At 40.9% G+C, this 16,484-nt stretch overlaps 1 protein-coding gene across 1 annotated transcript in view; it reads right to left on the bottom strand.

Annotated features, from left to right (window-relative positions):
• GMDS (GDP-mannose 4,6-dehydratase) overlaps positions 1–16,484 on the bottom strand; it is a 648,894-nt gene that overhangs the window by 112,777 nt on the left and 519,633 nt on the right. The window contains exon 8 of the mRNA XM_017497517.1: positions 4,703–4,821. Coding sequence (XP_017353006.1) covers positions 4,703–4,821 — 119 coding nt within the window. The remainder of the gene's footprint in view (positions 1–4,702; positions 4,822–16,484) is intronic.

The raw sequence follows: 16,484 nt of genomic DNA, 5'->3' as shown, positions 1-16,484 counted from the left end.
AAAAAAAAAAAAAAAAAAAAAAAAGGAGGGTTGCTTAGAAGCAACATAAATTTTATTTGAAAGGTATAAAAAACCTCAATCCCAAACATAATCAATCCACCAATACATTTTTAAGTCCACAAAAGAATTAAGGCCAATTTTTTTTTGAAAATGAGGTATCTTCCCTAAAAAATGAAATAGAAGACCAAAAGAGAATCAACATGATCAAATTATATTGCAAAGATTATTTTATATCTTCTTGCTTCTTAACTTTATGCTATTTTCCAACTCCCCATATTATATGTAAAATTTGAAAAAAATCTTATTTTTGCCTTCTCATGTTAAATTTTCTATAGTTAATGTCATTCATTTCCTGCACAACGTTTTTATGCAAAACAAATTTATTTAGCTTTTGGCCACAAAATGTGAATATTTTTTCATAAAATTGGAAAGCACAATGTTTTTATGTAAAACAGATTTATTTAACTTTTGGTCATGAATTGTCAATATTTTTTCATAAAATTGGAAGTATATTGAGACAGAATGTTCACAAAATAATAATTGGGCAGTATCTCTTTTTTCTGAGTGTTCTTATTTTTGTTTGTAATTGACACATTGTAATTGTATACATTTATGGGTTGCTTTTTGATATTTTGATACATGTATATGTTGTAAAACGATCCAATCATGGCAGTCAGTGTATCTATCGGCTCGTGCACATATTTCTTTCTGGTGACATTAAAATTCTCTCTTCTAGCTATTTTGACATGCACAATAGGTATTGTTAACCTTAGTCACCCTATTGTACAATAGAATGCCAGAACTTATTTCTCCTATCTTATTGTTACTTTGTAACCATTTACTGTCATCTCCCCAGCCTCTTTCCCCTATCCCTTCCTCAGTTTCTGAAAAGCACTGTTCTACTCCCTGCTTCTGTATCATCTTTCTTTAGAGTTCACAGGAGTGATATCATTCAGTATTCGTCATTCTGTGTCTGGCTTATCTCACTTAACACCATGTCCTCTAGATTCATCCACGTTGTCACAAATGACAGGATTTTATTCTTTTCTATGGCTGAATAGTATCCCATTGTGTATATGTACCATATTTTCTTTATCCAGTCATTGTTATTAGACATTTAGGTTGGCCCCATATCTTGGCTATTGTAAATAATGCCGTAATAAACATGAACATGCAGACATCTCTGACATACTGATTTCATCTCCTTTGGAGATATACCTAGTGGTTGGATTGCTGGGTCATATGGGAGTTCTATTTTCAATATTTTGAGGAAACTCCATACTGTTATCCATGATGGCTTTGCCAATTTACGTTCCCACTGAAGTATGTAAGAGTTCCCTTTTATCCGTGTTCTCAAGTTCTCAAATATTAGACTTGTTTTCTAAATCAGGTGGCTCAGTAAAGAAAATATGTAAATGAACAGAAAATGACTTTTACAAAGTGATTCTAATTAAAAACCTTTTGCTCTCCATCTTACAATTCAAAAACCAAATTACCCTGAGTCTACTACACACCAAGACACTGATCATGGTTTTATGGACTTTGACTTATTTTCGGGATTTAAACAATATGTCAAATGTTTTAACATGTAAATTAGAGGAACGCATGCTAAACACTTCCAAACAAATAAGCTCAAGGGCCATTTCTGATTTCTTAGGCTATTTTTGACAGATTGCCTACTGTAATTTTTAAAGTAAGTAAAATATTTAATAAATTAGTTTGTATGAAAAACCTGACTCCTCAATATACTGTCTCAATATAGTTCCCACTTTAGGAATAACTATTGTCAATTCATAGCCTGAAAGCTAAACAAATTTGTTCTGCATAAAAACATTGTGCAGGAATGGGGGGATTGGGTGCCTAATGATTACTGAACAAACCATGTGGTTCCTCAGGCTCTTCATGACTTCCCTTACCAAAGCACAGCACCCCATCTCATACTAGAGACCTATTTAGTCATGGTGTGACCAGGGGAACTTCCAGAAACTTTGACGGTATGCTTTGGAGGTCCCAGTCATCTTTTGGTCTACTTCTTTCCACAGTACAAGAATAGGAAAATGAAAAAGCAGGTACGACTCTTGCTTTTTGATGTCTTCATCTTGTCTGGAGTATTCCTTAACATATTAATGACAGGAACAGGAAGTCCAGACCTATTCTCACAAGAAGCCCTGTAATTTTTGTTCTTTCATGTTTGAGCAACAGCCCCCTCCAAACAGAAACCCTAAAATCAAATTTCCCATCTTCTAAAAGTTCTATTTCCATTATTGATTCATGAAAACCTCTCTTACTTGCCATTAGTCTGACACTGTGCTAGACACAACGTAAAGTATAGAAAGGAATCAGATCCAAATCTAGTCTACTAGGGAAGGTAAAATCACTAATGACTAAAAATAAGGTAGAAAGTGATAAGGGTAACTGTCAGAGTTCATTTCAAACTTAAGCCTCCCATTTTCTCAGGCTTTGCTATTCAAAATGTGGACCAGCGGCATCACATCACCTGGAATCTTGTCAGGAATTCAGGATTTCTGGCCTCACCCAGGCCTACTCATTCAGAATCTGCACTTTAACATGATCCCCAAATGCTTCCCAGTACATCAGAGTATGAGAAACACTGCTCTACAGAAGTTGGAACCAGTAAAAAGATGTTCCAACTCTGACACACGGCTAGGTTCTTCCCAGAAGGGGTCAGGTGTCAGAGAGGGTAAGATATCTCACTAGATCCGCCTCCTCTATACAATGAACCTCAACAAGCTTTTCTTCCTCCTGCCACTGCCTGTCTCTGCCAAATGACTCCGTTAGGTTTCTTCTGATCACGCAGGCATAAAATGTTAGTGTGACTTTCTTTTTTTTTTTTTTTTTTTTTTGAGATGGAGTTTTGCTCTTGTTGCCCAGGCTGGAGTGCAACAGTGCGATCTCGGCTCACTGCAACCTCCGCCTCCAAAGTTCAAGGGATTCCCCTGCCTCAGCCTCCCAAGTGGCTGGGATTACAGGCATGAGCCACCATGCCTGGCTAACTTTTCGTATTTTTACTAGAGACGGGGTTTCCCCATGTTGGCCAGGCTGGTCTTGAACTCCTGATCTCAGGTGACCCACTCACCTCAGCCTCCCAAAGTGCTGGGAATACAGGTGTGAGCCACAGCGCCTGGCCTAGTGTGACTTTCCTTACTGTTTCTTTCTCCAAATATAATCAGTTGCCCAACCTTATTGTTTCTACACTTTCTTTATCTCTTCAATTCATTGTTGACAAATGTCTTCAATCAGTTAGCTACTTTGTTAATAGCAAATACGTATGAGAGCTCAAGACATGTGAAACCAGGAGTTTAAGACCAGCCTGGGCAACAGAGAGAGACCCCACCTCTACAAAAAATTTTAAAAAATTAGCCGGACATGGTGGCATATCCCTGTAGTGCCAGCTACTCAGGGGACTGAGGCAGGAGGATCACTTAAACCTAAGAGTTCAAGGCTGTAGTGAGCTACGAACATACCACTGCACTCTCACCTGGGCAACAGCGCGTGACTGTCTCTAAAAATAATAATAATTTTGTTTAAAGGAATAAAATGTTATATCATGGATGAACTATGAAAACATTATGGTAGGTGAAAAAGCCAGATACAAAAAAACCAAATATTTCATAATTCCACTTATATGAGGTACCCAGGATAGGCAAATACACTGAAACAGCAAGGAAAATAGAGGTTATCAAGTGCTGAGGGGCAAGAGAATGAGGAGTTATTTAATGAGAACAGAGGTTTCTGTTGGAAATTGTAAGGAAGTTCTAGGAATGGATAGTGGTGACAGTTGCATAACGTTGTGAATGTACTTAATGACGCTGAATTACACACTTAAAAATGGTTAAAATGGTAAATTTTAAATCTATATTTTACCACAATGTCAAATTACCAAAAATAAAAAAAAAAAACAAAGTATCTTTTATCTACAATGATTTCTCACAAATCTTTCAAATGCTCCAATAAAAATCTGGCTTCAAAATTCATCTAATGCAACCAGTAAATGTAGAGCATGATTATAAACTAGACCTTTTAGGCATATAGTATTGGCCCAGCTGCCAAAACTCACATAGGACCTGTGAATTAGCTGATAATAATTTATCACTATGAATTTCCTGAGTTTAATAGTTGTGTTGTGTTTCTGCAGGAGAATGTCACTGTGTTTGCAGAAAATACACACAAAAATTCAAGGTGATGAAGCATCAGGACAGCAGCTTATTCTCAGTGGTTCAGAGAATAAGGCTAGTTGGTTGTAACTTTTCTGTAAGTTTTTGATGGTTTCAATTTTTTAAAATATAAAAGTATTAAAAAAGATTATGTAATGTTATCACAATGATTTGGTAAGAGCAGAATTAGCCACAATAAAATTACAATAAAAGAAGGTGTTTACATTGCGATAAAAAATTTAAAACTTAAAAAACAAAAATAATATTTAAAAATAAATAAAATTAAAAACATCTTAGAAGAAAGATAAAAGACATTTTGAAAAACTTGGCTTAGATGATGACAACATTTGACAAATAACACAAGTAGGGTTGTATGCAGAGCAAAGTTCCCATTCCACACTGAAACTTTCTGTACTGCTCTTCAAGAGAGTAAAGGGGGAAGATGACAACGAGAACCGAGGCTTCACAGCAAGCTCAGGTGCATACTACCAGTAACCTAGAAGCAATCATTTCTCAGGTATACTTACACAATGGTTTTTCCAATGTGCAAGAATGATTTCTCGACAAATTCCCGGACACTATGGACCTCTCCAGTAGCTATTACGAAGTCCTCTGGCTCATCATTCTGCAACATCAACCACATCGCCTAGAGGGAAAGAGAGGCAAGTTCATGTCAAAGTCACACTCCATGGCCACTCTGGAAACACAATGCTTTCCAGTGCACATAATCAGATATGGACACGGACAGCTGGAACATGAGCATGAAATTCATACCATATTCTAACCAATACAGCAATGGCTCCCAACTTTTACTGAGCATCAGAATCATATGAGGAATATCTTGGTATGGAGGCCTGGGCCACAGCCATGGAGGAGTGGACTTCAGAGGTCTAGAGGCTATCTCTTAGGGCTGGGCGCGGTGGCTCACACCTGTAATCCCAGCACTTTGGTAGGCCAAGGTGGGCGGATTACGAGGTCTAGACATGGACACCAGCCTGGCCAATATGGTGGAACCCCGTCTCTAATAAAAATACAAAAATTAGCTGGGCGTGGTGGTGTGTGCCCATAGTCCCAGCTACTAGAGAGGCTGAGGCAAGAGAATCATTTGAATCCAGTAGGTGGGGGTTGCAGCAAGCCGAGATTGTGCCACTGCACTCCAGCCTGGCGACAGAGCAAAACTGCATCTCATAAAAAATAAAAAAGGAGATTATCATTCAGAATCTTTACCCTTAATATCCCAGGTAATGTTAAGGATGCAAAAAAAGCACGAGCTTTTTTCTTTTTTTTAGAGACAGAGTTGCTCTGCTGCCCAGGCTGGAGTACACAGGCACGCTCTTGGCTCACTGCAACCTCCGCCCCCTGGGCTCTAGCAAGTCTCCCGCCTCAGCCTCCCGAGTAGCTGGAAATACAGGCATGCGCCACCACACCTGGCTACTTTTTTATACTTCAGTAGAGACGGGGTTTCACCGTGTTGCCCAGGCTTGTCTTGAACTCTTGAGCTCAGGCAATCCACCGGCCTTAGCCTCCCAAAATGCAAGGATTACAGGCATGAGTCACTACACCCAGGCAGCTGAGCTTTTAAATGGCATGAAATAGGTTGGGCGTGGTAGCTCTTGAGGTCAGGAGTTCAAGACCAGCCTTACCAACATGGTGAAACCCCATCTGTACTAAAAATACAAAAATTAGCTGGGCGTGGTGGCATGCACCTATAGTCCCAGCTACTCGGGAGGTTCAGGCAGGAGAATTGCTAGAACCCAGGAGGCGGAAGCTGCAGTGAGCCGAGGCCACTGCACTCCAGCCTGGTTGACAGAGTGAGACTCCTTCTCAAAAAAAAAGAAAAGGATGAAATACAAGCTGTTTACTGTTTTGGCATAGTCCACACAAGCAGATGGAGTCTACCATGGCGTGGCGCTTCCTGAATGCTGTTAAACACTGGGGGATGAGGACAGCAATGAGATTTGAAATGCAGCCCAGGCCCTATTGGCTAAGCCGAGGCCCAGTACCATTTGTCAAGAAGCTCCCCAAGGTATCTTTTTAAAAGGGCACCAAGGCCTGTGCGCATGAACAGAGGCCTAGTGAGCAGCCGCTCCTTGCAGGTCTGTGCCTGCAAGAGAAGTTTCCGTGGCCTGGAACGCCCTGTCCCCTCATCTGTCTGGGAATGTTGACCTCTCTCTAGGTCCCGGACCAGGGTCCCAAGTCTAGCCATTGGAATGAATTCCAGTGCACACAGTATGGTGGCTTCACTGGGATCCAGCCCGCCCTTTGGCACGCTTCCCAACTAAGCTGAGCGTCCCACTTCACCCAAGTGGGCACACGAGTGTATTCGTGGACACACACAGAGGCACAAGTGTACGCGTATGCATACACACACACACACACACACACACAAACTTATTTTGGCTTTTGCCAAAATACCTTCAGAATTTTTAGGAAAAATTAAATTACGCTTCTGGCTAGAATTCCTATCTGAACATTCTTCTGCGGGATTAGATGTGAGGAGGTAAATACACTTAAATGTGTTTGACTCAAATTTCCGTTCTAAAAATAACATTTCAAATAGGTCTTTCAGGACCACTCAGCTTATTTTATTTCTTTAGAAACAGTCCACTGTGTTACAGTGGTCTCAAAAAAGTCCTATTTTTAGTCATGTGAAAGAAAGCAAGGGCTTGCTAAAAATGAAAGGAGAAAATATGACTGTCAGTTAATGGTGGATCACTTTAAACACCGGCCCGAATCCCCTGGTGCTTATTTTGTTCCCGGCAGGAATCTGGGGATCAGTCGGGGCCTCTCCTTTTACTAGAGCAAGAGCCAAGAATCTGCTCTTTTCTTCTCCATCAGACTATCTATGGCCTTTGACCTATCAATTTCTAGGCATTTCCTCTAAAGTTCATATTGTACCAGACTCCAGTCTGGGAATGAGAAGAGAAAGGATATACAACTCCAGATTTATTTGTTATTACTGAATAGTTTACTGGTTTCAACAGAGGGAAAGGGCTTTGTTTAAATTTCCACTGAGCATAATTAATGGTTATTGACTGGTAAATGAAGAACAGGTGACACTCTGGATTAGAAGATAAATGGTCCTGTGTTCTGGTGTGATAATGGGTTAGCAGTTCGCCACAAAGCCGAGGCTGAGTGCATCCCGTCGTAATGCTAGATCATGTCCAGGAGACAAAGGCCCCTGTGTGAGAAGGACGCAGCCATCCGCCTCCTTATACAGCTGCACACGCTGATGTGCTCCATTTATTCTCTGATGGATGGCACAACTGAGGCAAAAGTTCACCCGTTCTCACCTTCCTGTTCACATGCTGGACCACATGACCCATGACACGGCCAGGCCACACTCTGTGATCAAATTGCCACCCAGCTTTGGCTTCTGACTAGAGAAATAGTGTTGAGGTTACATGTCTTAGAGGTCAGTCTTCTCTCTTTGTCTCTCAAGGAATGAAGGAGGAAAAAGACAGTCTTCCTGCATTCTTTCAGTGTCCTTTGAGGATGTGACTGACTTGTCCACTTCCTCAAATACTTATTTGCTTTCAGTCCTGACCTGATTACCAGTGCACATGAAAAAAGTCTCCTGTTTTTTAATCCATCTCACAGAGAGGAAAGCAAATCAGTTAAGGAATGTGCCAGGGCTTCAGATTCTTTAACATAAAAATGTCCCTTAATTGCCAAAAAACAGTGCAGTTTTCAAATCACGTCTTGCATTCATTTTGCTTTTAAGCAAATGTAATTTCAGGGAAACCTGACTCCATATCATTGACCTTTTATGGCCAAGTCAAGATGTGTATAAATATTACTTAAATTTGGACATGGACTCTTTTGTAACTATGTTATTAATCTATCTGTTCTACAAATCCAATTTACAGAAGTCAAAATAAAACTTTAATTTTAAAATGTCAAATAAAAATACACTTCTCTCACAGTCTGCCATTTGGTCACTTGAGGGGTGAATGCAGAAGTGGTTCAGGAGGCTTAGGAAGGGCCACTCCTCTGCTTGGGAAGCTGCCAGCTCTGGTGCTGTTCACAGCTGGACCAGTGAAGGAGAACACCCAAAGTGCATCACCACAGCCGACTGACTACACCTGATTCCATGCATGCCTTCTGTGGTGGGATGTGTGTTTGTCTTAAAAATCTGGATTCTACAATTGCTTCCACCTCGACATTAACCTCCAGTTCAGTATCCAAGCCACAAACACTTATTAACTGAGCTGGCATCCATGAATAACAAGATTTGTTAATGAAGGTTATGTTTAACTATGTGTATTTGACTGCTGCTTTTTCAGCCTGGTCCTTTGTGCTGTACGTGTTACTGTCACAGAAATCTTAAAACTACACACACACACACAATTTCAGGGGAGAACATACATGAAATATCTAACAAAAATCATGGAAATTTGAACAAATGGAAATTAAAGTTTCAGAGAAAGGATGCCCAGTCTGAATCCATTCATACACATTTCATCTCTAAACATTATTTAGTAGCTGTTTTCATGACGGCAGCCTGGTATTCAGTTTGAGTCAGGACCTCCAGTAGTTTTGTGGTCAGCCGGGTCTTATGCTTTATAGAATCCACATAGGTAGGTCTTAGGTTTTTGGGTTAGTTTTAATTAATAAAACTATGCTAGTTAAAAACAAACAGTATAAAACCAAAGTCTGGCCTTATGGCTCTCTCACTCTATTTTCTTCCTGGGCAAAAGCACTGTGGCATGTGGACTCCTCAGGTTAAGGGGCTTTCAGACATTTTAAAGATACAACATTACTGATCAGAAAAAAAGATAATAAAAGCACCAAAAATAAAAGAACACAATTTAGAAAGCCATATAGCCCTTTGCTAACATATCATTCTACATTGACACCAAATGTACTAAAAGAAAGAGGTGATGTCAAAATTTGTTTTGCCCTTGATCTTTTCTCTCTGGCCAGGAATACACAGCTACAAACTCCAAGGTTGGGGTTAACATTTGTCTTCCCTGGAAACAATATAATATTGAATAGCTCCTTGTCTAGTGTTAATTATTCTGAATCAGTTTCCTAGGACATCATTTGTTTTTTCAATTTGCAGATTTTAGTTATATATTTATTTCTTCTATTTATATTTGACTATATCTAATCTCTTCTATTAGCTTTCTTTTTCAGGCACACCAATTATGTATATGTTGTATCTCTTTTGTTCTATCTTTTACATCTATTATCTCCTAGCTAATCATTTTTGGGCTTTGTTTTGTATCATTTTATGTGATTTCCTCCAGCCTGTTTGCCAGATTGTTTTCGTAACATTTATTTTACATTTTGTTGCTAATACGGTTTCATTTTCTGTAAAGGCTTTTTTTCTCTTCCATACTTTTCCTGTATACTACCAGCTTGCTTTTTATCTCTTGGTGACTTTATTTAAGCCAGGGGACAGACAACTTTTTTCTTATAAAGCCAGATAGTAAACATTTTAGGCTTGTGAACCATATGGTCTCTGTTGCTTTGCTGTTGTAGCACAAAACAGCCATGGACAATATGGAATCAAATGGGTATGACTGTGTTCCAATAAAACGCAGGCCCATGGACTATAATTTGCCCACCTTTGCCTTCTGCAAACTTAACAAAAGTATGTGGCCTGTAATTTCTTTGACTCTGTAGAGAACAATTACCCAAACTCCAACTGCTTAATTTTTTGAATGATACCCCTTATGATAGGTACTGTGCATCTGCTTTCTTATGTCCCTTTTCTTCTTGCAATCCTCTCCCCACTCCCACTCAAGCATAGATTCTGGGGTAGTGCCTTTCTACTTATTATTATACTTGAACAGGGCTGGCTGTTTGCTGAAGAACCTTAGCAGGGGGAATAGGAAAGTACACTGAGGACATCCTGCAGCTTTAAATCAGGCTTCTCTCAAAGCCCTCTCGCCAACTGCATTGCACGCTTTGCCCCAGGCCATGGTTGCCATAATTTCTTAAGATTTTGCTGGTTAGTGTGATTAGTGTAAAGGAACCCATAAATCATAGAGCTGCCCTAGTGCTATCTGGCAATGTTTGCTTTCACTCTGCTTTCACCCCAGATCACAACCTGCAGTGTCCCTTGGCTAGGAGGCTATGTCAGTGACAATAAAATTGGCTTCTAGCTGAGTATGGTGGCTCACACCTGCAATCCTAGCACTTTGGGAAGCTGAGGCAGGTAGATATCTTGAGGTAAGGAGTTCAAGACCAGCCTGGCCAACATGGCAAAACCGTGTCTTTACTAAAAATACAAAACTTAGCTGGGTGTGGTGGTGGTGGGGTGCCTGTAATCCCAGCCAATGAGGTGGCTGAGGCATGAGAATGGCTTGAACCCCTGAAGGTGGAGGCAGCAGTGAGCTGAAATCACGCCACTGCACTCCAGCCTAGGCGACAGAGGGAGACTCCATCTCAAAAAAAAAAAAAAAAAAAAAAAAAAAAAAAAAAAAAAAAATCTCAAAAAAAAAAAAAAAAAAAAATTAAACATAAATAATGAAGTTGGCTTCTCTTTCAGTAAGACCTTCTTGCCATCCTATAGTGTACAAGTGGGTATCTATGAGGATATTCTCTACTTCTATCTCTGTAATATATAATATTTTGTGGATCTTTCAGGGCTGAAATTATTTTGAGCAAAGTCCATAACCTGTATGTATAGTTCCTGCCATCTGCTCTAAATTTTCTCCAAATTTCATGGTATCTGTCTCAAATACTTTTTCATTTTTTGTAGACAGGGTCTGTCACCCAGGCTGCAGTGCAGTGGCATGATCATAGCTAACTGTAGCCTTGAACTCCTGGGCTGAAGTGGTTCTCCATCTTTAACTTCCCAAGTAGCTGGGACTATAGGCATGCATTACCACACATGGCTAATGTTTTTTATTTTTAGTATATAAAAATACTAAAAACATATGTTTGGGCTACATTGCTCCTGGCTTCAAGAAATCTTCCTGCCTTGGTCTCCCAAAATGCTGGGACTAAAGGAGAGAGCCATCAGCCTCAAATTGTTAATACCTCATACTTCAAGGTGCAGCCAATTTCACTGTTATAATGAAGCAGAAGTTTTCTCTTAGCTTTATTTTAATATTTTTCTTGATTTCAGAGTTTCAAAAAAAAGCAGTGTTCAGTGAAAATGTTCCTATATTCATTTAAAACTGATATTCCTCAAAGACGACTGAATAAGAATAGCTCTGGTCTGCAGCTCCCAGTGAGATCAACGCAGAAGGTGGGTGATCTCTGCATTTCCAACTGAGGTACCCGGCTCATCTCATTGGGACTGGTTAGACAGTGGGTGTAGCTCAAGGAGGGCGAGCTGAAGCGGGGTGGGGTGTTGCCTCACCTGGGAAATGCAAGGGGGCAGGGAACTCCCTGTCCTAGCTAAGGGAAGCTGTGAGGGACTGTGCCGTGAGGAATGGTACATTCTGGCCCAGGTACTAAGCTTTTCCCATGGTCACTGCAACTCGCAGACCAGGAGATTCCCTCAGGTGCCAATACCACCAGAACCCTGGGTTTCAAGCACAAAACTGGGTGGCCGTTTGGGCAGACATGGAGCTAGCTGCAGGAGTTTTTTCATGCCCTAGTAGCACCTGGAACACCAGTGAGATAGAACGATTTACTCCCCTGGAAAGACAGCTGAAGCCAGGGAACCAAGTGGTCTAGCTCAGCGCATCCCACTGCCACGGTGCCCAGCAAGCTAAGAGCCACTGGCTTGAAATTCTCACTGCCAGCACAGCAGTCTGAAGTCAACCTGGGACACTCGAGCTTGGTGGGGTGAGGGGTATCTGCCATGACTGAAGCTTGAATAGGTGGTTTTCCCCAAGCAGTGTAAACAAAGCCACCGGGAAGTTCAAACTGGGTGAAGCATACCGCAGCTCTGCAAAACCACTGCAGCCAGACTGCCTCTCTAGACTCCTCCTCTCTGGGCAGGGCATCTCTGAAAAAAAGGCAGCAGCCCCAGTCAGGGGCTTATACATAAAAATCCCATCTCCCTGGGACAGAGCACCTGGGGGAAGGGGTGACAGAAGGTGCAGCTTCAGCAGACTTAAACATTCCAACCTGCCAGCTTTGAAGAGAGCAGCAGATCTCCCAGCACAGTGCTCAAGATCTGCTAAGGGACGGACTGCCTCCTCAGGTGGGTCCCTGACCCTCATGCCTCCTGACTAGGAGATACTTCTCAGCAGGGGTTGACAGACACCTCATACAGGAGAACTCTGGCTGGCAACTGGTGGTGCTCCTCTGGGATGAAGCTTCCAGAGGAAGTAAAAGGCAGCAATCTTTGCTGTTCTGCAGCCTCTACTGGTGATACCCAGGCAAACAGTGTCTGGAGTGGACTTCCGGCAAACTCCAGCAGACCTGCAGCAGAGGGGCCTATTTTTTGTTGTTGTTGTTGTTGTTTTTTTAAGACAAAGTCTTGCTCTGTCACCAGACTGGAATGCAATGACACAGTCTTGGCTCACTGCATCTCTGCCTCCTGGCTTCAAGCGATTCTCCTACCTGAGCCTCCCAAGTAGCTGGGACTAGAGGCGGGCGCCACCATTCACAGCTAATTTTTGTACTTTCAGTAGAGATGGGGTTTTACCATGTTGGTCATGATGGTCTCAATCTCTTGACCTTGTGATCTGCCTACCTTGCCCTAACAAAGTGCTAGGATAGCAGGTCTGAGCCACTGTGCCCATCTGGGCCTGACTGTTAGAAGGAAAACTAACAAACAGAAAGGAATAGCATCAACAAAAAGGATGTCCACACGAAAACCCCACCTAAAGGTCACCAACATCAAAGACCAAAGGTAGGTAAATCCATCAAGATGAGGAAAAACCAGCGCAAAAAGGCTGAAAATTCCAAAAACCAGAACACTTTTTCTCCTCCAAAGAATCACAACTCCTCACCAGTATGGGAATGAAACTAGATGACGAATGAGTTTGATGAATTGACAGAAGTAGGCTTCAGAGGGTGGGTAATAACAAACTAATCCAAGCTAAAGGAGCATGTTCTCATCCAATGCAAAGAAGGTAAGAACCCTGAAAAAAGGTTAGACAAATTGCTAACAAGAATAACCAGTTTAGAGAAGAACATAAATGATCCGACGGAGCTAAAAACACAGGAGGAGAGCTTCGTGAAGCATACACAACTATCAATGGCCGAATCAATCAAGTGGAAGGAAGGATATCAGAGATTAAAGAACTTAATGAAATAAAGCATGAAGACGATATTAGAGAAAAAAGAATGAAAAAGAACGAATAAAGCCTTCAAATAATATGGGACTATGCGAAAAGACCAAACCTACATTTCATGGGAAGAATGAAACCAGGTTGGAAAATACTCTTCAGGATATTATCCAGGAGAACATCACCAACCTAGCAAAGCAGGCCAACATTCAAATTCAGGAATAGAGGATACCACAAAGATACTCCTTGAGAAGAGGAACTCTAAGACACATAATTGTCAGATTCACCAAGGTTGAAATGAAGGAGAAAATTTTAAGGGCAGCCAGGGAAAAAGGTAGGGTTACCCACAAAGGGAAGCCCATCAGACTAACAGCAAATCTCCCTGCAGAAACCCTACATGACAGAAGAGAGCGGGGGCCATATTCAACATTCTTAAAGAAAAGAATTTTCATCTCATACGCAGCCAAACTAAGCTTCGTAAGTCAAGGAGAAATGAAATCCTTTATAGACAAGAAAATCCTGAGAGATTTTGTCACCACCAGGCCTGCCTTACAAGAGCACCTGAAGGAAGCAGTAAATATGGAAAACAAAAACTGGTACCAGTCACTGCAAAAACATAACAAATTGTAAAGACCACTGACACTATGAAGAAATTGCATCAACCAGCAGGCTAAATAACTAGCTAGCATCATAATGACAGAATCGAATTCATACATAACAATATTAAACTTAAATGTAAATGGGCTAAATGCCCCAATTAAAAGACACAGACTGACAAATTGGAAAAAGTCAAGACTCATTTGTGTGCTGTATTCACCAGACCCATCTCACATGTAAAGACACACACAGGCTCGAAATAAAGAAATGGAGGAATATGGAAACAGAAAGCTTTTGCTTATTTTTAAAAGCAGGGGTTGCAATCTTAGTCTCTGATAAAACACACTTTAAACCAACAAAGATCAAAAAAGACAAAGAAGGGCATTACATAATGGAAAAGGGATCAATGCAATAAGAAGAGCTAACTATCCTAAATATATATGCACCCAATACAGGAACATCCAGATTCATAAAACAAGTTCTTAGAGACCTACAAAGAGACTTAGACTCCCACACAATAATGATGGAAACTTTAACACCCCACTGTTAATATTACATCAACAAGACACAAAATTAAGAAGGATATTCAGGACTTGAACTCAGCTCTTGACCAAACAGACCTAATAGACATCTATAGAACTCCCCAATCCAAATCAACAGAATATATATTTTTCTCAGCAGCACATCACACTTATTCTAAAACTGACCACATAGGAAGTAAAACACTCCTCAGCAAATGCAAAGGAATGGAAATAATAACAAACAGTTTCTCAGACCAAGGTGCAATCATACTTGAACTCAAGATTAAGACACTCACTGAAACTGCACAAATACATGGAAACTGAACAACCTGCTCCTGAATGACTACTGGATAAATAACAAAATAAAGGCAGAAATAAATAAGTTATTTGAAACCAATGAGAACAAAGACACAACATACCAGAAACCCTGGGATAAGGCTAAAGCAGTGTTTGAAGGGAAATTTATAGCACTAAAATGCCCACAGGAGGGAAAGATCTAAAATCGACACTTTAACATCACAATTAAAAGAACTGAAGAAGCAACAGCAAACAAATTCAAAAGCCACCAGAAGACATGAAATAACTAAGATCAGAGCAGAACTGAAGGAGACAGAGACACGAAAAACCCTTCAAGAAAGTCACTGAATCCAGGACCTATTTTTTTGAAAAGATTAACAAAATAGATGGACCACTAGCCAGACGGACGAAGAAGAAGAGAGAGAAGACTCAAACAGACACCCTAAAAATCATAAAGGGGTGGCTAATCCTGTAATTCTAGCACTTTGGGAAGCCAAGGCAGGCACATCACCTGAGGTTGGAAATTCGAGACCAGACTGGCCAACATGGAGAAACCCCATCTCTGCTAAAAATACATTTAACTCCAGAGCTTCTGTAGAGCAAAAGAAACAATCATTAGAGTCAACCGGCAACCAACAGAATGGGAAAAAATTTTTGCAATCTACCCATCTGACAAAGGGCTAATATCCAGAATCTACAAAGAACTAAAACAGATTTACAAGAAAAAAACAAACCCATTCAAAAGTGGGTGAAGGATATAAACAGACACCTTACAAAAGAAGACATATATGAGGCCAACAAACATATGAAAAAATGCGCATCATCGCTGGTCATTAGACAAATGCAAACCAAAACTACATTGAGATACCATCTCATGCCAGTTAGAATGGCGATCATTAAAAAATCTAGAGACAATAGATGCTGGCGAGGACGTGGAGAAATGGGAAGACTTTTATACTGTTGGTGGGAATGTAAATTAGTTCAACCATTGTGGAAGACAGTGTGGTGCTTCCTCAAGGACCTAGAAATAGAAATTCCATTTGACCCAGCAATCTCATTATTGGGTATATATCCAAAGGATTATAAATTGTTCTATTATAAGGACACATGCACACATATGTTCATTGCGGCACTGTTTACAATAGCAAAGACCTGGAACCAACCGAAATGCCCATCAATGATAGACTGGACAGGGAAAATGTGGCACATATACACCATGGAATACTATGCAGCCATAAAAAATGATGAGTTCGTGTCCTTTGCAGGAACATGGATGAATCTGGAAACCATCATTCTCAGCAAACTGACAGAAGAATAGAAAATCAAACACCACATGTTCTCACTCATAGGCAAGTGTTGAACAATGAGAATACATGGACACAGGGAGGGGAGCATCACACACTGAGGTCTGTTGGCAGGGGCTAGGGGAGGGACAGAGGGGGGTGGGGAGGTTGGGAGGAATAATCTGGGGAGAAATGCCAGATATAGGTGACAGGCTGGATACAGGCAGCAAACCACATTGCCATGTATGTACAATCCAGCATGATCAGCACATGTACCCCAGAGCCTAAAGTATAATAATAATAATAATAAAAGACAAAAAAAAAGGCAACATTAACCAGGCATGGTGGCGCATGCATGTAATCCCAGCTACTCGGGAGGCTGAGGCAGGAGAATCGCTTGAACCCAGGAGGCAGGGGTTGTAATGAGCTGAGACTGCACCATTGCACTCCAGTCTGGGCAGCAAGAGT

This window comes from Cebus imitator, unplaced genomic scaffold, assembly GCF_001604975.1.
Source record: "Cebus imitator isolate Cc_AM_T3 unplaced genomic scaffold, Cebus_imitator-1.0 Scaffold231, whole genome shotgun sequence".
In the NCBI taxonomy this organism is placed as follows: Eukaryota; Metazoa; Chordata; class Mammalia; order Primates; family Cebidae; genus Cebus; species Cebus imitator.
This window is presented reverse-complemented; position numbering and strand designations above follow the sequence as displayed.